Source organism: Scleropages formosus, chromosome 15 (genome assembly GCF_900964775.1).
Source record: "Scleropages formosus chromosome 15, fSclFor1.1, whole genome shotgun sequence".
NCBI lineage: Eukaryota > Metazoa > Chordata > Actinopteri > Osteoglossiformes > Osteoglossidae > Scleropages > Scleropages formosus.
In genome coordinates, this window is record NC_041820.1 from 22,296,276 (window position 1) to 22,324,116 (window position 27,841).

Sequence of the window (27,841 nt, forward strand, 5' to 3'; positions counted from 1 at the left end):
TTAGCTTAAAATTGTAAGTTGCTTTGGAGAAAAGCATCAGCTAAATGAATAAATGTGTTGACTGGTGAAAAAATGCTCAGCAGCCAATTAATTGTCCTCCTCTTCTGTTCACAGAGGAACTGTACTGAACACAGCATGTCTGAATATAACACTAGCATCTTCTGGAGGAGTGCTAGAAACACCACTCGATATTCGCTCATGCTGCCTTTGGTCCCGCGCTCTGACTGTGATGTAATTAACACATGTGCAACAACAGTCATTCCGCCTTTCTATCACCTCTTGTCGCTGCTAGGGACCTTAGGGAACCTCTACAGCTTGTGGGGGTGTCTGCGGCCCTCACAACCGTGGAGCATCGGCACCATCTGGGTACTAAACTTAGCAATGTGTGACCTGGTCTATTTAGCCTCCATGCCCCCCTGGGCTGTATACCTGAGCACCAACTACCAGTGGGACCTGAGCCACTCTGTCTGTATCCTGGTGAACGTCCTCTACTTCATAGGTTTGACCACAAACACCATGTTTATCTGCACCATCAGTACTGACCGCTTCCTGGCCATCGCCTTCCCTCTGGAGTCCCGCATGGTGCGCACGCCCCGCAATGCAGTTCTAGTTTCCGTGCTCCTTTGGGCCATCGCCGCACTCCTCGTCTACTTGCAATACCCAAACATCCTCTACTGGGAGCACCATGACGGCACCAAGTACTGCGGGGTGTTGGTGATCTCTAAGCTGCACGTACACAGGGCTGCCTACAGCCTCCTGTCCTACCACATTGTCCAGGTGTCCATTCCATTTCTGCTCGTTATCCCCTCCTATGTACGAATCATGGTGCGCATGAGGCAGTCCCGGCAGCAGTGGAGCATGGGCACCATGCAAGCTCGGGACAGGACCATGTGGCTCATTGCTGTATTCATCGCTAACTTTCTGATAAGCTGGGTGCCAGGGAAGCTTCTCTACATCATCTCCTTTGTTCTCTTCATCACCATGTATGAGAGTGCAAACCCCTGCTGGTTGGCCAGTGTGATAAACCTGCTGATGGAGGCTTCCCAGGTGCTGTATTGCGTCAACGCTTGCCTGGACCCTCTCATCTTTCACGTGCACCAAGGCCTGGGGGAGCAGTGCCAGGCGGCACTGAGCTGGATGGTTTGCTGGGGGAAAGAAAGGATGTGGTCAATGGAGGAGAAGGAAAGCAGGACTACACCTGCTGTGATGCCGATAAGTGTAGTCCAGCTTCAAGGCCCTGGCCACAATCAGGCCACTTTCCTCAAGCAGTAAGTACACGTAGCAGAGACAGAGAAGGACTCGGCCTCATTAACCTGTTTTCGCCATATAAAATACTGAACTACATTGAACAGTATAATGTTTGCAATTTTAAAGTGCTGTAGGCAAAGTAAATAAGTTGGAAGTAATTAAACTCTTGGATATCACTTCATCTGTTTTGTGCACATAGTTTTGGTTTTGAAAGAACTACATGTCAAAAACCTTACACCAGTAAAGATGAAAAAAGCAACATGTAACCGATGATGAGTCAGAGTTGCCTGTGCTAGTTCAGTCCACATGTCAATTATTTACTGCCCTCCTCATCCCACAGTGCAGTATAGCTCCACCATCAGCAAAGCCTGTTGCTCTTGCTCAAGATGTACGAGAAACAGGGCCAAGTCGACTAAATCTACATAACCAATGTTATTGCCTTGAATTACTTTGATATCCAGTATTAAATGTATCATCAATACAAAAATGAACAGGAAAGGAATTTACGAACAATTTTCTACTGCATGGACCAGAATTTTGTCCAAGATGTATCCAGCCTAGACAGGACCCTGTGCTTCAGAGATAGGCGGCGGAGTGCTCCGACCTCACCTTAGATAAAGGAGGTACTGATGGTGAGCGAGCGAACGAGCATCTTCAAGAAGGAGGAATTCCCCAGGTACCTGGCTGCTTACAACATACTGGTGTAGCGAAGCAGTTCATTACAGAGGCATGTGAGAACAAGGGAGACTTAGGAGTGCTGTGGTTTGAAGTACAAACCCCGGTGGCTTCATAATACAAAAACCAACTGGTGGAGATGTCATTACAACCCCTGGGAAAAATTATGGAATCACCACACTTTGAGGATGTTCACACAGCTTTTTTATGTTGTAGCAAACAAACAAATCACAGAGAGAAAAAACAAATTTTATTTAATAGCTGAATATTCTGGGTTCATTAAACATACCTCAAACAAATTAAATTAAGTTAATTAATGACAATTTTTTTTTCAAATCAAGTAGAAGAAAAAATTATGGAATCACTCCATGTTAAGGAAAAAATTATGGAATGACTTGGTATTTGCATTTTTAAAACACACACACACACACAAGTCAAAAAATGCAAACTAGTCTGCAGTTAAAAAGAGATCTTACTGAGCTTAACGAGCTGTTGGACTTGACTAATTGAAAGGAAACCTGGCCCCAACAAGAGAGTTGTCAATAGAAACAATGGAAAGGATAATAAAAGTTCTTCAAGAAGGAAATCCAACATGGAGTGTGGCAAAAGAAGTTGATTGTTCCCAGTCAGCTGTGTCTAAAATTTGGTGCAAGTATAAACAAAATGGGAAGGTAATAAAAGGAAACCATACGGGTAGACCAAGGAAGACATCAAATCCTCAGGATAGAAAACTCAAAGCAATATGCCTTGAAAATAGAAAATGCACAACAAAACAAATGAAAAACAAATGGGCAGAAACTGGAGTCAATGTCCGTGACAGAACTGTAAGAAATCAGCTGAAAGAAATGGGATTCACACATAGAAAAGCCAAACAAAAACCAGCACTAACACCTAAACAGAAAAAAACAATGTTACAATGGGCTAAAGAGAAGCAATCATAGAATGTGGATGACTGGATGAAAGTGATATTCAGTGATGAATCGCAAATCTGCATTGGCCAAGGCAATGATGCTGGAACTTTTGTCTGGTGCCATTCTAATGAAACATATAAAGATGAATGCCTCAAGAAAACAATCAAATTTCCCCAGTCATTGATGATATGGGGTTGCATGTCAGGTAAAGAACCAGGTGAGATGGCAATCATGACCTCAGCAGTCAATGCCCAGGTGTACATTGAGATTTTGGACACTTTTCTCATTGCATCAACAGAAAATAGGTTTGATGATGATGAAGTAATTTTTCAGGATGATAATGCATCTTGCCACAGAGCAAAGAGTGTGAAAGCTTTTCTTCAGGAAAGGCATATCAACTCAATGATATGGCCAGCAAAAAATCCAGATCTCAATCCGATTGAAAATTTATAGTGGAAATTGAAAAAACTGGTCCATGGCAAGGCTCCATCCTGCAAAGCTGATCTGTTAACGGCTATTCAAGAAAGTTGGAACGGAACCAGATTGATGAAGAATATTGTTTTTCCTTAGTGAAGTCAATGCCTCAAAGAATCCAGGCTCTCATAAAAGCCTGAGGAGGAACGACAAAGTATTGACTGTATTTTTTTTGTTGATGATGCCATAATTTTTTCCTTAACATTAAGTGATTCCACAATTTTTTCCTCTACTTGATCTGAAAAAAAAAAAAAAAAAAAAACGCCATTAATTAATTTAATTTGTTTGAGGTATGTTCAACAAAGCCAAAATGTCCAACTATTAAACAAAAAGTGTTTTGTGTTGTATCTGTGATTTATTTGCTATGAAGTAAAAAAGTTGGGTAAACATGCTCAAAGTGTGGTGATTTCATAATTTTTGCCAGGGGTATGGTACTCCTGCCCAAGTGAGGTCAGAGGTCTCATTCTGTGTTACTACAGTGATGTCAGTATGAGCATCAGAGTGCCACAGCTGAAGAATGGTATAATTAGAGGCTGCACCATCGCATCTCTGTGATCCTATGAGCTGTGAGTGTGAATGTGCTTGTGAAGTGGGCAGAGGTTGAGTGCAGAGGTCCACACACTAAGTGAGGTGTCTGCAAACCACCCATCAGAGCCTTTATGGACTACATGAGTAGAACAACAGCTTCCATCTTGGGATTTAGATTAATTTTGCAGGGACTTGAAAGACGAATCATGTGGAATGAGTTTCAAGCCATCAAGGTCTAGGGCTGTGGTGCTGAAGAAAATTAAGTTTACTGATGGGTTCCACTGTAGTACTAGAGGTACTCTGATTCCATCCTTTGTGCCAGTGAGAAGCACTGTGGGTAAAATGATTGACAGCACCTTCAGGGTTTCCACACATGAGCTGGAGGGTTGGCTGGCAGTTGTACAGGATTTCCAGGAAAGTTTGGGCTATTAAAGTTCCTCCTGAGGCTGTGGAAACGGTATCTAGATGGCAGTCAGGATCAGAAAGGGTGAGCTGTGGGATCAAGGTGGCGCTACCTGGACAAGGGTGTATGTATGATGCTGAAAGACCTGAAACACCAAATGACCCCAGGTTATATCACTGATAATGCATCCTGGTGCATTGCGAGATGTTTGTAATAAACATCCTCAGCTGACTGGATTTTTGAAGGAATGGGCTATCCACTGCAGAAAAATACACACACAAACATTGACAGAAGCCACTTGTTCCCGGGGGGGGGGGGTTGCGGGGAGCCAGAGCCTAACCCAGCAACACAGGCTGCAATGCTGGAGGAGGAGGGGACACACAGAGGACAAGACGCCAGTCCATCGCAAGACACCCCAAGCAGGACTTGAACCCCAGACCCACCAGAGAGGAAGCACAGGCCAAACCCACTGCACCACCACAGCCCCTGCAGAAAAATATGATTTTTAAAATACATTTTCCAGAGCTACAAAAAGTGCTTAGTTAATCTGAGAAATTAAACATTTACATTTAATTAATGCTTTTCTCCAAAGCACCTTACAGTGTTAAGCTACCTACAATTATTAACCTATTTATACTGCTGGGTGCTTTTACTGAAGCAGTTTACGGTAAGTAGGTTACCTTGTATAAGGGTACTACAGCTGTAGGTGGGATTCAAACCTGTAACCATTCTATCCAAAGGCAGCAGCACTCACCACTACACCTTATAAAAATACCCAAAAAATTTGTTTGGAAATGCAAAATTGAAAGGAGTTATTATTTGCAACAGTCCCCTCTTTCGCATTCAATTCACTGGAAAACTTTCTCCTATTGAGTAAAACAAAGCAGATTTATACATAATAAATTACTTATATCACACACACACACACACACACACACACACACACATTTTCAGAACCGCTTGTCCCATACGGGGTCGCGGGGAACCGGAGCCTACCTGGCAACACAGGGCGTAAGGCCAGAGGGGGAGGGGACACACCCAGGACGGGACGCCAGTCCGTCGCAAGGCACCCCAAGCGGGACTCGAACCCCAGACCCACCGGAGAGGAGGACTGTGGTCCAACCCACTGCGCCACTGCACCCCCGATTACTTATATCATTTACATTTACATTTATTCATCTGTCGGTGGATCACTAACTTCCTGACAGACAGGCAGCAGCTAGTGAGGCTGAGAAAATTTTCATCCAATACTCACACAATCATTACTGGCACCCCCCAGGGATGTGTGCTCTCCCCACTACTCTTCTCCCTGTACACTAATGACTGCACCGCAAAAGACCCCTCTGTCAAGCTCCTGAAGTTTGCAGACGACACCACACTCATTGGTCTCATCCGTTATGGTGACGAGTCTGCTTACAGACAGGAGGTTAAAGAGCTGGCTGTCTGGTGCAGTCACAACAACCTGGAGCTGAACACGCTCAAAACGGTGGAGATGACTGTGGACTTTAGAAGAAACACCCCAGCATTATCGTCACTCACCATCATGAACAGCACTGTGGCAACAGTGGAGTCATTCAGGTTCCTGGGCACCACCATCTCACAGGACCTGAAGTGGGAGTTCCACATAGACTCCATTGTGAAGAAGGCCCAGCAGAGGTTGTACTTCCTTCGCCAGCTGAGGAAGTTCAACCTGCCACAGGAGCTACTGATGCAATTCTATTCTGTAGTCATCGAGTCTGTCCTCTGCACTTCTATAATTGTCTGGTTCAGCTCAGCTACAAAATCAGACATCAGAAGATTACAGCACATAGTTCGGACTGCTGGAAGAATCATCGACACATCCCCCCAGCTCTTCAAGAACTGTATTCGTCCAAAGTCAGTAAAAGGCTAGCAAAATCATTCTAGACCCCTCACATCCAGGCCACTTCCTCTTTGAACCTTTGCCATCTGGCTGGCGCTACAGAGCACTGAGCAGCAGGACAGCCAGGCACAAGAAAGTTTCTTTCCTCAGGCCATCTACCTCATGAACAGCTCTAAACTCCCCCTAGAGAGTAAGTAAACCAGTGCAATACACAATGCTATTTATAATTATATCTATTTATCACATCATATCTCTTACTCACATTCCCTTGCATTTGTATAGAACATACCTGTACATAATCATGTCTAGTGACTATTTTTGTATATTGTGTAATTTATATTTTTCTATATTTTTTTAATATCCTTTATTCACATATTATATCTTCTCATCTGTGTCTTGTCACTGTCATTCTGTCTGTGCTGTGGAAGTTTCTGTCACCAACCAAGATTATAAGATAAATTCCTTGGCAAGCTCGTTCTGATTCTGATATGCGGCACTGTGTATTCCCTTCGGCGCAGCGCGCAGGTAAAGATCCTGGTTTAGTTCTACTCTAGTTGGTATAAGTTCGCTTTTAGTCCTATAGCTAGCGCGTTCCTAGCCGATCCGTTTCTGTTCCACTTCTATCCAGCTGCTAACCTGTAACTAGTCGGTCACTAGTCCGTCTGCATCACAGCGTCGCAGAGGGAGCGGTGTGTGTCGGCGGCGGGTGGACGCACTTCCGCTCCGCGTATGAGCCTCGCAGGTTCCCGTACAGAATCACGCGATGCCGTCGGCGGCTCTGCTCGTGGCTTGTGTCCGGACGGGGGCGACACCGCCACTTACCTTCACAAAAGGGTAGAAATCATATATTTTGGACTGTAACGTTTCGTATCAGTCGGCTTGCTGTCTCAACAGAAAAAATGCAATGCATAACAATTCCTCATATTCCACGTGAAAATAGGACAAATGGAGGTCTGCACGTTATTAAATTTGTGTGTCAATCAGGTTTCTCACGTGCCTGACGAATGATCCGCCCCCTTTTTTTTCCCCCATCCATCACTGTCACCATATAGCAGATTTATACTGTCAACATAAGCGTTTCGAGCTCCGAGTTACAGTGTGTTTCACAGCGGCGCTGCGTTGTTAACGCTCAGTAAGCTCGCGCTGTGAGAAACACTCCAGCCGCGGCGCGCGCGTGCGATCGGGAAAGACAGCGCCAGAGCCCCGCAGAAGCCGCTCTCTGCCAACAGCTGGCGTGGCATCGTGGAGACCAGACCAGGGCGCGCTCGCGCCTGCCCACGGGACATATAAAGGCGCGCTGGAAGCAGAAGGAGTCGAGGAGTGGTGCGCTGGCTCTGTAGCGGACGAACGGTCCCATGGAGCGGCCAAGGAGGAGCCGGTGCTGCGCTGTAGGCGTCCCCGGGCGCTCTAACATTCTGCACGGAGAGCAGCCTGAGCCCTGACGTGTGTTTTTGCTATTCTTTCTTTGTTTATTTTTTTTTTTTACTTCATTTATTTCAAAATAAAATTTTAGTTTTTGTTTTTTTTTTTTTTTTTTTTTCCCCTTGTGTAGCCGAGACGGGCGCCCTTGGGGATCCACTCCGCTCGACGCGACACGGCGCTGCCCGAATCGGAACGACATGACGGTGGACGGTTCCACCATCAAGAGCAGGATAAGGAACCTGCTGCGCTCGCCCTCCATCAAGCTGCGGAGGAGCAGGGGCGGCGCGCACAAAGAGAGCCTCCTCCACAAGGTACGGCGCGCGGCACTCCCTGTGTGTCCTCTGCACATCATGGCTCATACGTGCGCGCTTGGGACGAGAGGATAAGCGGTGTGTGTGTGTCGTGCACCGAGAAGGCGCGCGCTCGTCTGCCCGCTAATGACGCCGCATGTAGCCACGGTGTGTGAGAGCGACTCGCGCGTGCCTCAGGGACCGTGAGGTTTGCTCTGGACAGAACCCTGGGCCCTGTCTGCTTGTGGCTCTGAAAGAACCTACCTGGCTGCAGTGCTTGGTTCCCCACCCCCCCCAGTGAACCCACTGTTCAGAAGGATCTGGCACGGTAGTGGACATGGGAGTCTAGCTGTGGTCTCCTGTCTTCGTTTTGCTGAGGACAAAGGTTGAGTACAAAGACCTTCTTTTTCTGTAGTCCCTTGCAGAACGTGTCTGCATTTTTGGAACACGTCCTTATTGGTGTACACACAATTTTTTGGTAGGATGCTGAGCATTTCCAGCCTGTAACATTGCTGGTGTGCGACCTCGTTACAGCCGTATGTAGGCTGGGCTTTAGGTCTGGGTTTGGTTTGTCCAACCTGTTTTCAGGCTCCTAGGAGGTTTGACCTCCTTGTTCAAACAGCATCTGTGCTACAGCTGCTAGTTTAGTGCTTAGAGCTGCTGCCTTTGGACACAGAAGTATTAGGTTTGTATCCCACCTGTAGTACCCTTGAGCAAGGTACTCACCCTTAATTGATCCAGCAGAAGTACTCAGCTCTATAAATGGCTAAATAATTGTAAGTATTTTAACATCATAAGTTGTTTGAAACACATCAGCTAAATGTAAATGCAGGGAAGCATTTTTTTGTTCTGTACTGAAGTTTAGTTTGTTGGTCAGTCCACACTGCAGCAGCTGCCTGCTTTCTTTGCCATTTAGTGATCCCTTTACTGTCTGAGTGCTTTGGCTTTATTCCCTACATCAATCAAAAAAATGTATATATATTTTTTTTAAAGCGCACATATTTATTATATGTTTTCATCTTATGAAAAGGCTCTGTCTGCATGATGTATGAACTGCGTAGCAGCTGCTGGGCACTTGTGCGGTGCAACTTCTTCAGTATAGATGACTGGTACAACTTCCTGATGGAAATCGGGGCTCACTGCTTCTCATGTTAGAATGGGATTTTTTATTTATTTTATTTATTTTATTTATTTAATTTTATTTAAATATTTTCTGTCTAGATATTGAAAGTATGACGTTGATGGAAAGTTGTACAATTGACACCAAGCTGCTCAGGCAACACGTTGGTTTATGACGTGTTCTGAATCCAACCCAGTCACTGGCCTCAGTGGTGTTGCTCTGGAATTTTGAATGTTCAGCTCAGGCAAAAGAAACAAAGAGCTGTTCCAACTCATCTAGTTGGCGTGGCACTTTGTAGGAACACGGGTTGTGGTTGCTCTCTTGCCCATGCCTTCAGAGGACCTTCAAGCCTTCTCATTTGCCATGAGATTGTGGCATCATACAGTTGGTAATACCACATTAGTAGTACAGTAGTACCTTATGTGATCGAATGATTTGTTAGTAGTTGAAACATCTTGCTAAGTCCCTTTACAGAGGGCAAGCTACTTGTCTAAACTTGTATGTCAAATGAGCCTCAAACATATTGACAGGATGTGGCTTTCAGGTTCTTTAGATAAATCATTGCTGCTCAGAGGGTAGATACCCTTTGTAGAATTAATGACGTTATCATTCTAAGCAAAAGTGTTTAAAATCTTTGTCTTTCTGGATTTTCTTCTACATTTTCACTTTAAAAATATGTTCTAATTTCAGGTTTTCTCTTGGCCTTTGGGGTATGTATATCAGTGATCTAATGTTACATTAGTACACAGTGTGTACTGTTCTGAAACTGCCTTTACTTTTGTGTAGCTAAAAGTCCAAAATTTTTTTTAAATTTACTGTTTGCGACTCTGCTGTATGGAACTCCTTCACTCATTACAGAGAAAACAAAGTAGATGTCAATGATTCCGGTCAACATCCGAGTCTTGAATGGTAACACTCTTTATTCTTAAGTCTGGTCTGTTTGGAGTCGCACAAGACAAAAATATATGTGCTACTTTTGGGATTTTTTTTTTTCCTGTTTTTGAAGCATTTCCCCCCCCCCCCCTTGACTAGAAGAAAAATCTGCACATGTCAATTTTGTATAAAATGATCCTGACACAATTTGCTGGAGGTAGATATTTGGCATTTGTCGCAAACCATTCCTTCTCCAACCAACCACTGTCTACACCCACTCATCCCAAGCCGGGTTGCGATGAGCTGGATCCTATCCTGACAGCGTGGGGTGCAGGGCTCGGGGTGGGGGAGGACGCACACCCAGGACAGGACGCCAGTCCGTCACAAGGCACCTCAAGCAGGGCTTGAACCCCAGACCCACCACACAACAGGCACTGGCCAAACTTGCCATGTGACACCCCCCCCTTTCTTCTCCAAATGTTCAATTCAGTCAAGTGTTTAAAATGTTCTCCACTGGTGCACAACTTCACAGGTATCTTCTGTTAGAAGGTGTACATGTCTTTGTGACACATGTCTGGGGGGGTCCTCAAACATCCTAGTGAGAAGATCACACCTCAGAAGATCAGTGGTGTGAAGAAAGATGCAAGAAGCATCACTAGCGATGACAGAATGTGTACAGAGGCTCGGCAGATCCAGTGGCTCGTCCTCAGCTCGAAGGGAATCCCAAGAGCACATACACACAGAATCTTCTAGTCTGGCTTTAGGCCTTGTGCTGTGTGATCTCTCTCTCTCTCCCCCCCTCACCAGGGACTTGCGGGGCGCTATAGCTGTACATGTGAGAAGAGGAGCTCACGCTACTGAAGGCCTCAACACGGCCACTCTAGCAACACTCCTTCAAACTGTAAAGGAGAAAATGGCTTGCACTTAAAACAAGTGCATTAGGCTGATGTATGGCAATTTAAATAGTGAATGAGCAGATTGCGGTCACCTGGTCTTTCCTTCTTCCCAGTAGATTGTGCTTCCTAAGACTTTCCTGTTGCACAAATGAAGTGAGTTGAACTAACCATGACTGCCTTTCATGCTGTTTTTGCAGAGTATGATATGAATGTTTATTGTGTAAAGGTATTGTGTATATAATTGGCATGTGGCACAGTGCTGGGTGACTGAGGCACAGATATTGTATGTTACTATGAACATTTTGGGTGTTCTGTTGGAGTTCTAGGTTATTGTGGTGTGTGGTGGGGTTTTTTTTTTTTTTTTTGTGTGTCTGTGTCCTCCAAGTATTGTTGTCCAGTGACACAGCGCTGCAGACTAAGTCTTCAACTGCTGTGGTACCAGTTTGTGGGGAGCGCTGCCCAGCTGTGCTCTTACTCGCTATGTGACTTGTGCAGAGTCCCATGGTCATTGTGTTGGGCAGCCATGTTTACTGTCATTTGAGCTATTGAGCCTCATGTGCAATTGGGGGGGAAAATATGCCCCACTTCTTTCCAAGCAACTGTCTCACACTGTTTTTCCAGGGTACAAACAGAGGCCTGAGGATAAAGTAAACAGGTGTTGATGAAGCATACCTTGGTAGTGCTCATGTGATGTGGGACGGTAGAAGGTGAGAACACAGCAATGATCACTGCACTTTCTGTAGGGATTCTCCTCCTGCTTTTCTAAGCAGGGGGTGGTGCTAGCTATTATGGCGTCGCACTTATTTTGACACTGCGCAAGATGCGGGGAAGTGCTCTTTCTGTAGCACACTAGAAATGCATAGGGCTGCACCGGGAAGCCTGTTCACGGCTACTGGACACACTAGTGACTGTCCACAAGAGCAGTCACATGGCATGAAGGAAGTTGGGCACTGCCCACATCTCTGTGTGTGTGTGTGTGTGTGTGTGTGTGTGTGTGTGTGTGTGTGTGTGTGTGTGCGTGCATGCGCACTTTCCCAGGAAGTCTGAGCACACACTCAAGAACAAAGAACTGAAGGAAAGTTTCAGAGCTCCCTTTTTATGTCCACTGTTCTCTACAGTGTTTTTGTTTGTCTGTACTTGCTGTTTCCTGGCCTTTTTTTCTCCTCCCCCTCTCAAATAAATGCTTTGCGATGTTTGCCCTCTGCTTTTAAGCTTGAACTGGTAAATAATTTGATCACTGACATTCTGCCTTTTTGCAATATTTGAACCCTGTATCACCATGAGTCATGAAAAGGAACCTGTTTTTAAGGATTTGTGCCACTTGAAGGCGAGCTGAATCAATAGGTCAGTGGTGCCCCAAGGCATCTGGGCAGTTTTGCATGTCTTGCCTGGTTTGGTGTCTGCAGAAGCCTCATATGTTTACCATATTTTCCACAGGTAACTCTGGAGAAGGTGCTTGGCATCACAGCGTCAGGTAATCACGCTTTGGCCTGTGACCCTCGCTCCGGACTCGTGGCCTACCCTGCAGGGTGAGTTTTTTTTTTTTTTTTTTTTTTTTTTTTTTTTTTTTTTTTTTTTTTTTTTTTAAATAGCTGTAACATCGGGGGGGGGGGGGGGGGAGCTCATGTTGCTCTGAAACTCACACTTTCTCTTCATCATACTAATAAGACTGTTGTGGAACTGCTTCATTAGCTGTTCATGAAATGTTGGTAATCCTCACAATCAGTGTTCACCTGGGCCTGGATTTGAGGAATGCACAAGGGGCATGGGTACTTTGAACACTACAGAAAAACTACTGCCAGTATTCAGCAGTTGTGAAGAGAGGAAACCATAATTGTCTTTCCAGCACATGGGTGAGGTCTCTCATGGTCACACTAATCCAGGATCCAGACTGACTCCCCCAGACCCACTGAATGCCTTTATGGTGTCAGTTGCCCTTAGAGATGCCTCACTCCTGGTGTTAGTTGTAGCTGTGCTGTCTGCTGGGGAATGGGGGAGAGGAGCACACGAGTAACCCTGGGATCTTGTCAAAGTGCTGCAGAAACACTTGGTCAAATTGGTGTAGTACAAACATTTTAAGACATCAAAAAAAGAATAGCAGCTGCTTAGTTCTTATTGAAATCAGGGAAAGCCTGAAAAGTTGTGTCCCATTAGGCATTCTTAAATGATGTCAAGGACAGAACAGAATAGCTCTTCATGTGCTCCAAGCTGTACCTCTTTAATGCCTAAAAACACAGGGCTCACTTTGCCACACTTCATGTACTTGGCTTTTGTGGCAAATGCAAATTGTAAATGCCCTCATTGTCTCTTAAACGTCAGCATCTAAAGTTGAAGGAAAGTTCTCTTGTGCCTGTAAATGAACTCTTTGTGCACCATAAGGACAATGTGTAGGAGCTGAGGGGACGACTGCTGGAAAGGGACTAAGAGCTGTGCTCAGTTTCGACCTGCTGGGCTCACCAGTGTCATGCAAAGAGGGCCTATTGTGAACACACATTCATTCTCAGCACCACATCTGTGTTTCCTTGGGCATGTGGACCATGGACATGTCCAGCTGGCATTTATGACTCATGAGTAAATCAGTGTACCTTTACTGTAAGTTGCTTTTGAGAAGAGCAAGAGATAAAATGAGTGTGTTCAGGCTGAATTGAACATCTTTACGCTCTCTTTGTTTGTGAGAGGAAAGCTGATGCTGAGAGCTCTACCATCAGTACTTTGGATGCTGGCAGGGCCTTCCAAGGTGGACAGGTCTTGGTGAGGTCTCGTTCCAAAATGAGCAGAACGTGTGTTTTTTTTTTTTTTTTTTTTTTTTTTTTTTTTTTTTTTTTTCCCTCCCCCCCCCTCTTCGTTGCAGTGTTTGTGAGGTGCGTTCATCTCAGGATTCCTTTGAGAGCTGTTCTCTTCCCTTCATGAAAATGTGACTGTTTGTGCTCTTTGCCTGTACCATTACCAGGGTAACTTAAGTTGCCTTATCACACTGCAGGATTTGTGCATAACTAGGTATCATATCAATCTAATGGTTTGGTTAATGACTACTTCCCTTCCAGTTATGCCTGTGGCATTTGCCAAAAAAGTGAACATAAATATATCAACTTGTCATAATGCTCATTAAGTTCAAAAGTCTTTGCTTTGATTGCCTGCATGTAAAATGGCTGTGATGTTACCATATGACTTTCATAAGTGTACTTCTCCAGCATTAAGTAATGATGGCATCTACATTTATTTGCTTTGCAAACACTGCAGTGGGGGAGGTATCCTACGCTGTCCTCAGCTGGGCCCTGAGTGACTGGAAATTCAGGTTTGAAGACTAGGGAAGCTTAGCTCATCATGGTTTAAGTGTTTTCAAGCTCATGTAGAGTCGTGTGCAACATCTACTGTATCTGCAATTTTTGGCATTGCTGCTGTGGGGAAACCAGAGCATTCCCTCATTCCCAGATGTTTTGCTGTAATCCTGATTGATGGCTTTTACTCTCATTACTCTGTTGCAAAAAACATCATGAAGTTAATATGCTGGCAAAATATTTTTGTCATGAATAGATGCTGTAAATGTATTGGTTGTTATGCATTAGTTATAGTTATTGTCCTGTGTCTTGGTAACAGTGCTGGATCAGCAGACTCATCGCTAGTTGCTTCTCAAGTGTGAATGAAACGTGTTTGCAGCTCCTGAAGACAAAAGGAGCATTTATATGAGGAGAGGGGTGATGCCTCATCAGGGAGCACCCAATCAGAACACTTTCTGACCTTTTGGGCCAATCAGAGCCCAGGTTCCCTGCCTGCTGCTGATGTGTAATGAGGGGAAGTTGCTATGCTGTGCTGTGCACAGCAACTTCCTCCTTGAGTGCCCTTTAGCAAGACCCCTGCCACTGTATTTACAGCAAGGAATAATGGGAGGCCTTCTGAATAATATATTTTCTGCATTGTTTGTAGGGCATTGTGTGTCTGCTTTCCAGAGTTTTGCTGGGATTCTGGGTCATGTGGTCCCAATTTTTCATCTGGAAAATGCGACTATCAGTGACCCGAGATGGACATCTGTATATGCCAGTGAGCATGCCAAGAGCCTCCAGCAGTGGAAGGCTCTGTGAGAGCATGTTTAGCATTCATAGCCTTTCCAGTCTGAAATTGGGGTTGACTCTGTTTCTATATTGGTCTGGAGACAGGACAAGGGACGAGGATGGCTGCAGCTGGACACCATGCTGTGAATGGGCAGCTTACCCCTCACCGTGGACAGTGTTTTATGTTGGGCTTTAAATTCTTTCTAAACTGCAGCCTCATTTTGAGAGTCCTTGGCAGGTATGGTCATGTGTCCTGTCTGCTGGCAGTTGTCAAACATGCTGGAGGAGCTTCTCGCTGATAAACAATGCTCACTTAAGTTCATGTTGGCTTGACTGCAGTGTTTACTTGAGCAACACTGTCTGTTATATTGTAGCTGCAGTGGCACTACTTGTTCCTGCTTTCTGACCATGTACTTGAAGCTGCCTGCTGTTCTCCGTGAGTCTGCCACACAGTGGACTCATGTCCATGCAGCGCTGATCTACAGTGCCTACACACTCTGAGGTTCAAACAAGAGATCTGAGAAGGGGCTGTGGCAGGGTGAGAATAACAACTGTCAGGAGTGGGTCTTTTTTTTTTTTTTTTTTTTTTTTTTGACTTGTGGTGTAAGGCAGCCTACTGGGGTTTTTCTGCTCTGAGGATGTGTCCAGTTCACCCCTCCCCCACAACCAAGAAGAGGACCAAAGCCTCGAAGCAGCTTTTCCACCACAGCTTGTCGTCACGATCAAAGGCTCGTCTCCAAGTTCTGGCTGTGTCTCCCCCCCCCCCTTTCTCTCTCCATAACTGAAATGTGTGCCCTGCAATGGACTTGTGGCCTGTCCAGGCTGTACCCTGTTTAACTCCCTGGTTTAGGCCCCATCCCATCATATCCCAGCATTGGACAAGCACTTTATTTATCATGTATGGATGGTGAGGAATAGTTCTTAGGAAACACTTTTAATACCTTCAGTCTCTGTGATGCTGTTCACTCATGAAGATATGCATCTTTCCCTTCACATTTTTTGTTAAATTTAACGGCTTCCAACTGAAGACTTTTTTTTTTTTTTTTTTTTTTTTTTTTTTTTTTTTTTTTTGTTGTGTGTGGGGATTGTCCTAGGCTAGTTGAGGGTTTTGCTGAAGCTTTTTTGTTTGCACGTGCTGTGTAGTTTTTATGTGGAACATTTTGAAGAGGAACCTTGGCCTCAAGACCATGTCCCCTTCCCCAATTCTGTTGGGGTGAGACTGAAATGGACAGGTATGGATGTATCACCAGTTGTGCTCCACAAGCTTGCTTTTGCAGGAGCACCTGTATTTATACACATCACTTCTCATCTCTGAGATTACAGCATCAATTATAATTGTACGATAATTACTGTTTCATTGACTACTGTGTACAGCAGTAATTACTGTATCAAAGAAGTGTTGCTAGTGCTGGTACAGTTACACTTTCAGCCAACACTGACTTCATAGTGTTCTCTGCACTCACCTGGCTCATGAAGCTTTGAGGTTGGGGTTTGACCCTTATTTTGGCACTTTGTGCCAGTTAGTATGAATTGACATTTTCTTTGATTGAGGAGCACGTAGTAGCAGGCACATCTAACAATGGCATCTCTGCTCATGCTACACTTCTGCGTTCCAGCTTTTTGTCAGGACCCCACACGCTCAACAGTATGGAAGCTTAGATGGTTTATCCTCCTCATCTCACAGGTAACTTGTTTGGACTATGGGAGTAAACCAAAGCAGGCAGAGGAAAGCCATGCAAACCACCAAAGACCAGTTTTAAGTGAACTGTTGCCTAAATCGTGTGAGTGAGAGAGAATGTAACTGGACTTGTCTAAAAATGTGTAACTCCAAAGAGTCTAGTGTGTTTGTCCATGAAAAATATAGTTATAAAGCTTAATGTCCTCCCTCAGTGAAAATGTACCCTTCCACAGTTTCCCTGTGGACTCTCTACGAAAACCTGTAATTTTCCTTTTCTCCTTGAGCTCCATTTCATTGCAGCTTGAGTGTTGGGCACGAGAGGTAGGAGATTGCATGAGGAATGATGATGGCTCTGGGAGTGGGAGTGCTGCTACTGAGAGTGGTCACCTAAACTGTAGACTTTCCCAACCAAAAAGTACATGTTTAAGAGTGAAGAGCAATGTTGCTCCTGGTGGAAACTTCTCCGTGTCCCAGTCTTTGGTTTCCCATCAAGTTCAGGCCATCATGATAAAGTGGCAGCACAGGAGCACAACAAACCTTGTTTTCCTCATTTAATGCTAATAATTTTTTTTATGGAGCGCTCTTCTCATGCAGTGACGCAGCGCTTCAACACAGGGATATAGCAAGAAAAATTGATACAAAACAAAGAAGATGGTCAACTAATGGCTACCATAATGAAGAATTTATTATAGAGCTATAAGTATACCTACTGGCCCCTGGGGAAAGGAACAAAAACTCCCAACTAAAGGTTGAGGGGGAGAGAGAGGGGAGGGGAGGGGGGAAACCTCTGGGGGTCCACAGGCCAGTGGTTGCCTACCCCTCCTGGGCATTCTAGAAAGTAACAATTTGTAAGTCAGTGTTTAACAAGTAATTATAATGTTGGTGAACGGCATCTTGGATCCCCAGCTCGGCATAGAACGTCTTGATCATCACGGCAGATGGGCATCATCCTCTGTCAGCACAGGATTCGTCTGTCACCACTGACTGGCCTCCTCAGGTCTTATGTAGCGAGGTAGTGCTCAATGAGGAGATAGGACAGAGTTAGTAATTTACTTAAATTTAAAATGCCTTTTTGTAAAGGTGATAAAATAAATAACCAAGGCAGGTGGAATTACATTATGAGGTGGAATGCCTGAGTGAACATATGAGTCTTAAATCGGGATTTGAAAACCGAAACTGACGGGGCATTTCTGACAGTAACTGGTAGACTATTCCACAGTTTAGGTGCTCTATAACTAAAGGCGTGACTTACTGAGGTCTTATTGATCAGTTACTTTAAGGTAACCTGCATCTAATGAACGGAGATATCGTCCTGGGATATAAAGATTAATGATCTCACAAAGATAAGCTAGAGCAATGCCATGTATTGCCTTATAGGTCAAAAGTAGGATTTTATAATCAACTCTGTAAGAGACTGGGAGCCAGTGCAAGGATTTAAGTACCAGTGTTATATGGTCGTACTTCCTAGTTCTCGCAGCAGTATTTTGTGCTAACTGTAGCCTGGATACAGTCTGGTACGGACAACCCGATTTAATAATCTTACTCCGTTATTCTGTGTTGCCTGTGCTGAAATTCACTGGGGCAACTACTGCTGAACACGTCTTTGGGATGTAGGAAGAAACCCGCACGCAAGGACCGTCCAAGTGGTGAGACGGCAGTACTGTCCACTGTGCCACTCTGTCTACCCCAAATTGTTCCTGTTCTCTAATGTCATCACAAGCAGATGATATCACTGGGTCTCATGTAAAGTCTTCACTGTGGGTAACGTGAAACGCATATTGCAGCTGAACGGACACACTGACTCATACACAAAATGCACTTGAGTTGCATTGTGTTGAGTTGCGGCCTCCTGCTTTGTGCAGCATCCACACAGACTTAAGGCTCCTCTGTAACAAGGTGACTTTGCAGGCTGCAATGAGACTTTGTAGAGCTCAGTGCTGTTGGGACCCTGGGGGGGTCTTTTCACTTCCTGTCATGCAGCTTATGGAGACATCACCATGTTTATTCTGAGGGCACTTCTCTGTTGCTTTTTACTTCTCCTTTCTCTTGCGTCCCTACTTGCATGTCCCCCACCTAATGCTTGCATGATATGCTTTTCTAGTGAAGGCCATCGCAAATAGTATCGCATGACCTTTTTTCAGTTGCACTTGAGTACTTTCAAAGAAGCTGGTAGTTCTATAGAACAGAAGCTGAAGTACATCACAGGGAAATCCCTACAGAAGCTTCACGTTTAAGATTTCCTTATGTATGAGTGTTGATGGTGCTAGATAATGTTCTGTCTTGTTGAGCAGGTGGAAATACTTGAATTACAACATTACTTAGAATTTCAATATAAGTGCATCTGAGATAATACAAAGGGAGCGAGTTGGTGACTATTAAGATGAATCCCATGCTGACATAGGATGATCTCCATCTGCCGTGATGATGGAGACGTTCTATGCCGAGCCGGGGATCCAAGATGCTGTTTACCAACATTATAATTACTTGTTAAACACTGGCTTACAAATTATTTTCTAGAATGCCCAGGAGGGGTGGGCTACCACTGGCCTGTGGACCCCCAGAGGTTTTTTTTCTCCCTCAACTTTCAGTTGGGAGTTTTTGTTCCTTTCCCCGGTGGCCAGTAGGTATACTTATAGCTCTATAATAAGTTCTTCATTATGGTAGCCATTAATTGATCGTCTTCTTTGTTTGTATCTGTTTTTCTTGCCGTATGTCTGTGTTAAAGCGCTCTGTGTCACTGCGTGAGAAGAGCGCTCTATTTAAAATAAAAAAATAAAATTGCTTGCGTTTAATTGGAATCACGGGGGGGGGCACACCCCAGGTGGGACACCACTCCAGCGTCGTTCTGTGGCTATGTCTCAGTTGCTTGTTTTGCTTTGGAAACTCTTGTGCTGAAAGGCTCACAGTGAAATATGAAAACCTTGTGAGAGCAAAAGCTCTGCTGTGGTCTCTTGAAAACAATGAAGTCCAAGATAGAATTTGGTTCAATATCTCTACTGCACGTCACTTCAAACATTTCTTGGCATTTCTCGCAAAGGAATTTGGATTCCCACCCAAAGGCCTTTGCCTGCTAATTCCACCTGTTCCGCTCTCAGGGATCATGGTCACATGCGGACCATCCACAATGTCCGTTGAGTGTGAACTTGTTCACATTGATTTCTCTTCACAGTCAACGTTAAATTGCATGGATTCATTGAGCTCTTCTGACGTGACGTGTAGGTAACGCTAGATTTAGCCGAGAAGCGTTCATCTGAAGTGACTTGGTGTTACACTGCACTGCTGTCGCTCCTCACTCACTCACTCAGCACAGCACAGACAGCAACATGCTCACACTCAGTTTGGGACCTTCAAGGTCCCAATGTACATGAAACTCATCTTTTTGGATGGTGAGAGGACACCAGAGCACCTGGAGGAAATGGGCAAAGGAAGAGCACCCAAGCCAAACATAAGCACTTTTTAAACGATACATAATTAGTACATAAACACTGAGTGTCGTTGTGTACATTGTGTTAGTGAGCCTTTAAGTGTACAATACATGATGGATATGGGGCACCTATATAGTATTACATAGAAATTAATGAAGGGAAAGTGCCTTATGTTTAACAACACATGTGCAAAACTGAAGTTACAGGTTCCATTTCAATGAGTGCTGATATTTTACCATATATCAGTGTCAGGAACCCAAGTTTTTACCATTAAAACTACTAGTAATTAAGTCTTCAGCTTGGTAGAATCGACCTCACACACCCATTTCCATTGTAAGATGGGGCAAGACTGTACATCTTTTTAAATGTGTGCAGCTCACACTTTAGAGGGTTAATGTAACCTGCTGACAGTCCCCAGCAAGCTCTTTATTGACAAACATAAAAATATTGTAAGTATGGTCAGGCAGGAGCTCCGAGGAACGTTGTGTTGGGAGGAAGGGAAGCTTCCGGCACTCGGTCAGCGTTGCCCTTGTGTGTTACCCAGTGTTACCTGCAGCAAAGTGCTTCATGTGTGTTTATGCAGGTTTAGCGCACACGGATTATTACGGTGTGTGCTTTATTGATTTACCCATTCCCTGATTGATTAATGAGTTCTGAGGGGCTACTTTGCCTCAGATGCTATCACCCATGCAGAGTAAGCAGAGAATGGACCAGAGCATGTAGTGATGTCCCTCTTTTAGTGTTGGTGTTGCACCTGCTGTGCAAGGGATTGTGGGTACATGCAGCTTCACTCTGTTTTTGTCCTGATCCCCCTCAAATCCCCTCATGTGCACTATTTATACCTGTATCCTTTAATAGTATTACTAGTCATCAGTGGTCTTGCCAAGGCTCTCCATCACCACACTGAAGATAGTAAAGTAGCAGGTGGAACAGTGATTAGTGTCTCTGTCTCTGGACAGGGAGGTGGCAAGGTCAAATCTTAATCCCAAATTCTCCTCCCTTGGGCAAGCTATTTACCCTGAATTTGCTCTAGTGTGGGTGTGGGTTTTTTTTAAGGGGGGGGAAGCAAAGCAAAGTGAGTAAATCATTGTGAGCTGCTCTGGGGGAAAAATGTGTGCTAAATATGTAAATGCAACATTGTGAAGATGATCAAGTCTGAGGGCAGATTGGTAATGAATGTTGGTCATGGCCTTCTGCACATGTTCACATGTGGTTGTTTTGTTGGGGGGGGGGGTTTAAAAAAGAAAAAGCTTACCTCACATAAAAAGTACATGGTCTTTGTCACATACTGAGCTGTGATCGGCATGCTGGTAGCAAAGATTCAACAAGATGCTGGAAAAAATACCATCAATAAAATACTGAATCTTGTGGCTGTTGCTGCCTGTTCACATGCATTTCACTGTATACTGTTACACTGTTAATTTTGGTCCGTTTTCCTTAACATTTTCTGTTTCAACCAGGTTGGGTGCCGGGAAAGCCCTACCGGTATCCTTGTTATCCATGCAGTCATGCTTTAATTATGGTGCGTCAGGTCATAAAAGTCCATTCCTTCCACTTAAGACCAGATATACTCATTTGTGCTATGTTCCCAGGCCCACCTCCCCTATAGGAGCTACTTCTGTACAGAACAGGAAACCTGTTGTTATGGTTGAGCTCAGTGGGAAGCCTGTTGTAGGTCTTGTAGATACTGGGTGTTCGGATATTAGTGCAGGCAACTTTAGTCCCCCCAGAGTTTTGGAATGAGGAGGATAGGCTTACTGTGTGCTGTGTACATGGTGGCCAAAGTGAGGATACCACTACTGATGTGTACATTTGGGTTTGTGACCAGACCTTCTTGTTGAGGGTAAGACTAGTGCCATGGTTGTCTTATCCTATACTATTGGGGCAGGACCTCCCTGTGTTTCCTGACTTGGTCAGTAAAACAGCTCTATAAGGTGTGTGAACTCATACAAGGGCTAAGGAACAGGAAAAATTTGAACTCTTGCATGTATTACCTTTCCAGAGTGTTGATGTTGTAACTGAGCCCACTCTCTCTTTGTAAGAGAGGTGTGCGAGGCACAGACAGACAGTTGGGGAGATTACAAATATAATGTTCTGATATGCAGTTAGTCAGAAGTTGATCCCCCTAGTTTGCCTGAAACTGACTTACATTTTTCTGGTGATCTAGCAGAAGAGCAGTGCTCAGATCCCAGTTTAGCCCAATGCTTTAAAAAGGTAGAGGAAAGTTTGTGTTTCTGGGTTAGGGAATAGAGGCTACCTAATACAGAATGGTCTTCTCTATAGGCAGAGTGAGGACAGGTTGCAATTGGTTGTGCCAAGGAAATTTAGGAAAGAAGTATTGGAGCTTGGGCATGCTATACCCTGGGCTGGACATTTAGCCTACTTGAAGACACTGGAAAGAATAGGTAAACGTGTGTGTGTGTGTGTGTGTGTGTGTGTGTGTGTGTGTGTGTGTGTGTGGGGGGGGGGGGGTTGCATGAGGAAATGAGGGAATTTTGTAGATCTTTCCCACAGTGCCAGTTGTCAGGAGGGGAGGCTATGGCATGTGCTCCTTTGATTCCATTACCAGTGGTAGATACTCCATTTGAAAGAATTGGTGTTGAGGAAGTGGGTCCTGTAGAGAGAAGCAAGTCTGGAAACGGGTTTCTCTTAGTCATATGTGATTATGCAACTAGATATCCAGAAGCTTTTCCCTTGAGGGAGGTGACTGCCAAACAGGTTGCCACAGCACTGCTCCAGATTTTTTCACATTTATCCCCCTGGAGGTTCTAACAGACCAAGGTCCCAATTTTATGAGTAAAACCCTCAGACAGGTCTGTGAACTTCATGTTTCAAGTTTGTCATAGGTACAAGTATTATGAAATTCTTCTTGAATGCTTCTCCACAGACTATGGACAAGACAGAGAATACAAATACGGTACAAAAAAAAAAACAATGACAGTGAGTAATGCTAATAGCAATGACAAATAATGTTAACGGTAATAACAATGCCAGGGAACTCGGAATGTGAGAGCAAGAATCCAAATGCTTAAAGTAACAGTGTAATTTACCAACGTGCTTGGAAGGAGCAGTCCAACTCTAGTTAGTAAAGGTGGCATATTGGTGATTGTTGTATACTCTTACAGCACTGGGGTAAAAGCTGTTCCTGTACCTAGCAGTGCGGGTTCGAATCGACCTGAGTCACTTTGCAGGTGACAGAGAAAAGTGCACGTGCGGGGTGACTATGATCTTTCATGATGCGCGTCGTCTTTCTGAGGCAGCGTGTGGTGTGGTGTAGGTGTCCTGGACTGCTGGTAGCTGTGTGCTGATGATTCCCTGAGCTGTTTTGACTACCCTCTGTAGGGCTTTCTTGTCCTGTATGGAGCAGCTGCCACCCCAGGATGTAATACACCCTGTGAGGATGGATTCCACAGCATACCTGTAGAAAGTGTGAGGACTGTAGTGGACATCCTGGCTTTCTTCAGATGCCTGTGGAGACGCTGATGGGCCTCTTTGATGGTTGATGCTGTGTGCTCAGACCCTGTGAGTTTGGCAGTGAGGGTGACCCCTAGGAATCTGAAGCTGTTGGCCCTCTCTACAACGTCCCCTCCTATGTAGATGGGTGCATGAACCGCATCCTGTTTCCTGAAGTCAATCACCAGCTCCTTAGTTTTATTGACATTGAGAGATGGGTTGTTGTTGTGGCACCACTCTGTCAGGAGCCTCACTTTCTCTCTGTAGGCTGTCTCATCATTGTTGATCAGACCCACAATGGTGGTATCGTCAGCAAACTTTATGATGGTGTTGGACCTGTGCCTGGCCACGCAGTCATGTGTGAACAAGGAATATAGCACCGGGCTCAGGACGCTTCCCTGAGGATTAGGCGTATCAGAACCACTCCTTACCACCCGCAGACTGATGGATTAGTCGAGCGGTTTAATCAGACCCTGATAAACATGTTGAAGTTTTGTTTTGGACACTGGCAAGGACTGGGATTAGTGGTTACCCTTCTTGTTTGCATACTGGTGAAGTTCCACAGGCTTCAACAGGATTTTCCCCTTTTGAGTTGTTGTATGCACACCAGGTTCAGGGTCTACTGGATGTCCTTAGAGAGCGCTAGGAAGGTGAGCCATCTGTCCTGAAGACAGATATTATCTCTTATGTGCTGAAGATGTGAGAAGTTAATGGAAATGGCTTTAGCACAAGAGAAGTCAAGGAGGCTCAAATCTGTCAGAAGCAATGGTGTGATCAATCTGCTCATTCTTGCAGTTTCCAGCCAGGAGACTGGATCCTTTTTGTTATTGCCTAATTCAGATAATAAACTTTTAGCAAACTGGCAAGGGCCATTTGAGGTCACTAGGAGGATGGGTCAGATGACCTATGAAGTTCATATGCCTGGTCAATGCAAGCAACATCAAGTGTTTCATGTTAATCTGCTAAAGAAGTGGATCCACTGACCAAAGACTGCTGCTGAATCTGTGCTCATCCAGGCAGTTGAGGAGGAGAGAGACTACAGTAAGCAGTACCTACCTGCCAGTGGAGAGAGCTGCAAACTGGACCTGCTCCATCTTTCAGAGGAGCATCAGCAGGAGCTGAAAAACATCTTGCTTAATGACCTCTTCATGGAGCAACCAGGATGTACAGAGCTGGTGGAACATCGTATTTGCCTGAAAGATCCACAGCCAGTGCAACAGCCATCCTACAGGGTGCCTGAACACCTGTTGCCAGTCTTCAAAGAGGACCTGGAACTGATGGAACAGTTGGGGGTGATTAAACTACTGGACAGTGAATGGAACAGCCCCACCATTTTGGTTCCCAAGCAGGATGGGAGTCTGCGGTTTTGCCTGGACTTCAGGAAGGTTAATGCCCAGTCCATGTTCGACCTATGCCGAGGGTTAATGGCTTGGTGGAACGTCTGGGTAAGGCTGAGTTTCTCAGTACATTAGATCTTTGCAAAGGCTATTGGCAGGTGCCCTTATCTGCTGATAGCCGTGAGGTGACAGTATTTAAGACTCCTTTTGGGCACTTCCATTTTAAAGTTTGCCGTTTGGGATTCATAGGGCACCCGCAGCATTCCCAAGGCTAATGGACTGTATGCTTAAAGGCACAGAGGGCTTTGCAGCAGCATACTTGGATGACATTGTCATTTATAGTTGTAGTTCATCAACACCATCTGCAACATGTCTTGTCTTGTCCCTGATTAAAGCAGGCAGGTTTGACCATTCACCCACAGAAATTTGTTTTGGCTAAGGTGGAAACTGCCTGTCTTGGCTACGTGTTAGGCCGAAGGGTGATCTGTCCACGGGTGGGGAAGGTAGAAGCCATAATGTCAGAACAGAGACGGAACACCAAAAAGCAGGTTCGTTCTTTCTTGGGACTTGTGGGGTGGTATAGGAGCTTCATTCCAAACTTCTCAGAGAAGGCGGCACCATTGATAGAACTGACACAGAAGTGCCATCCCAACAAAGTTCAATGGACGTCTGAGTGTGAAGCTGCTCTTAAGGAGTTAAAGGACTCGCTGTGCCAAGAGCCTGTGCTGATTAGTCCAGACTTTGATCATCCCATCACAGTGCAGACAGATGCATCTGAGATGGGCCTGGGAGCAGTCTTATTGCAGGGGGAACTTGGATATTTGCGACCTGTGGCTTACATAAGCTGTAAACTCTTGCCAAGGGAGTGTAAGCACTCTACTGTTGGAAAAAGAATGCTTGGCTGTAAAGTGGGCATTGGATTCCTTTAAATATTATTTGCTGGGATGTAGGTTTGTTTTAGAGACTGATCAGAGCACTTTCCTGGTTGGGGTGCATGAGGGACTCATACTAGGATCACAAGGTGGTTCTTAGCCATACAGCCACTTGACTTTGAAGTGCTGTATAGGGCTAGGAAACAGAATTGTACAGCGGACTTCCTGTCATGGATGCCACAGGGGGCACCTGCAGAAGGGGAGGGAAATGTCACATACTGAGCTGTGATGGGCATGCTGGTAGCAAAGATTCAGTAAGATGCTGGCAAAAATACCATCAATAAAATAGTAAATGCTGCTGCTGCCTGTTCACATGCATTTCACTTTATACTGTTATACTGTTAATTTTGAGCCATTGTTTCACTTAACATTTTCTGTTTCAACCAGGTTGGGTGCTGGGAAAAGCCTATCGGTATCCATATTTGTCATTAACTATTAACAAGTATGACAAGTACATGCAGTTGGTTAACGGCAATAAATGTGTTTACAGAAACGATCCTTGGAAATAAAAGTAGTCTCTTTGCTTACCATTCAGCTATTTGGCATTTTGTTGTGCTGGGTAGCTTGTATTGCAAACCAGGAGGAGTGACCCACTTGAGGTATTTCTAGGTGGGAGTCCTTGGGCACAACTGACTTGACAGGGGTGTTTTATTGTTTAATAGGATGAATGTTCTTATATATTGTAAGAAGGGATATTTATAACAAATGTTTTGTATGACTATGTTTTTGTATTTATGTTGGGTATTAGTTTTGGGGAATATGTATTTTGGAATTAGTTGTTGTGGTATAACCTGAAGGGTGGAGTTACTGTTATAAAGCTTGTATTTGGTCATTAATTAGGAGACTCTTGCAGACAGAAACTCACCCAGAGGATGGGAGAGCTGTGTATTGCTGTTGGTGTAAGGGGTTTAAGTCCATGGCTCATAGGCCTTTTTTGTAACCCAATGTTTAACCCCAGCCAAATATAAAAAATAAAGTGTTTTTTGAGGATCATCTTAAGTAAAGAAACAAAAAAATTTTTGGTCCACCTACTTTCGGTTCTCCACTGTTGCCTCCATCCGTCGTCCATACCTTCACAATCTGTATGAAGAATTGATTCTCCTGACCTGAATGCTGACTTTCCACTCCCATTTCTGTGCCTCTCTGATGAAACGTGAAGAGAGCTGTCACAAACAAACATGTGATCTTGAAAGATTTTAGTCTAACTCTGTTCCAACCTGCCAGCTCATGTGAACAACTGAGACTGAGAGCATAACTTCTTGTTCTGTCCTTTTACAGTGCTTTTTAAAAATATATTTCAAAAAATTAATAATCTGTTGGGGGACTTCACTTCATTCTACCATGAATTGGCCTGGAGGAGGGTGTAGCCAGGCATGTGTAGCTGGATGTGGTGTTGCTGTCTGGCACCTGAAATATAGTTTGTAGCTCACAGGTTCTCTAAGAGGGGATCTCGTCGTCATGTGTGGGGGGGGGGGTTTGTCCATCTCTATCTGTGTTGCTATTTTTCTCTTCCACTTTTCTTTTTCTGTTCACATGTTACACTTGCTTGACAACAAAGCAGAAAACTTGTTTGGTAACAAATGTAAAGTGAAACTAAGTTTCCAGGTAAAATGGGCCTTGGGATGTAAATAATAGGTAATTCTAGGTTAAAGGTTTTTAATCTGCTAAAAATTATTATACTGAATGAAAATTCAGTGTGGTCTTAATATTGAAATCTTTCAAAGTCTTCTCACTTTGTTATTCTCAGCTTACTATTTAGCACTTGTGGTTTGATGGTCTGAACTCTTATCTCTGTATACAGAGGAGTTTCAGCTCGGGAGGCGGGTCATGGGCTGTGGTTGCTTCATGAAAGTAGCTTGTTATGGAGTCCAACACAGCAGCAATGAACTGAGCATGATCTCTGACCATCACTCACAATACTGAAGCTCGGTAGGAAATGGTTGTAACAGTAGTACTGTAGGATGCAGTGAAATCTGTGACAGTCAAGTGAAGAAAGTCAATTCAATTCAGTTTATTTTTAAAAAAAAAAAAAAGAGCGCTTTTCTCATGCTGTGACACAGAGTGCTTTAACACAGGCCTAAGGCAAGGAAAACAAATGCATAATAAATACTACTTGTTAACTGTCTTAGAATTGTTACTTAATCTATAATGCCCAGGAGGGGTGGGCAACCACTGGCCCTTGGACCCCCCAGAGATTTTTTTTCTCCCCCCCCCTTCCCTCCTCAGTTGGGAGTCTTTGTTCCTTTCCTCCATGGCCAGTAGGCAT

The 27,841-nt window shown here is 44.5% G+C and overlaps 2 protein-coding genes across 6 annotated transcripts in view; both read left to right on the top strand.

Annotated features, from left to right (window-relative positions):
- The first annotated feature begins 135 nt into the window (after positions 1-135).
- Positions 136-1,357, top strand: LOC108941455 (C-C chemokine receptor type 5-like). The gene has a single exon (XM_018764126.1). The coding sequence runs from the start codon at positions 136-138 to the stop codon at positions 1,270-1,272; it is 1,137 nt and encodes a 378-aa protein (XP_018619642.1). The 3' UTR covers positions 1,273-1,357.
- Positions 1,358-6,912: 5,555 nt separating this feature from the next.
- mapkbp1 (mitogen-activated protein kinase binding protein 1) overlaps positions 6,913-27,841 on the top strand; it is a 53,384-nt gene continuing 32,455 nt past the window's right edge. For all 5 annotated transcript variants that reach the window (XM_018764163.2, XM_018764168.2, XM_018764165.2 and 2 more), the window contains exons 1-3: positions 6,913-7,543; positions 7,653-7,833; positions 12,139-12,230. In XM_018764163.2, coding sequence (XP_018619679.1) covers positions 7,720-7,833; positions 12,139-12,230 — 206 coding nt within the window. In that variant the 5' untranslated portion in view covers positions 6,913-7,543; positions 7,653-7,719. The remainder of the gene's footprint in view (positions 7,544-7,652; positions 7,834-12,138; positions 12,231-27,841) is intronic.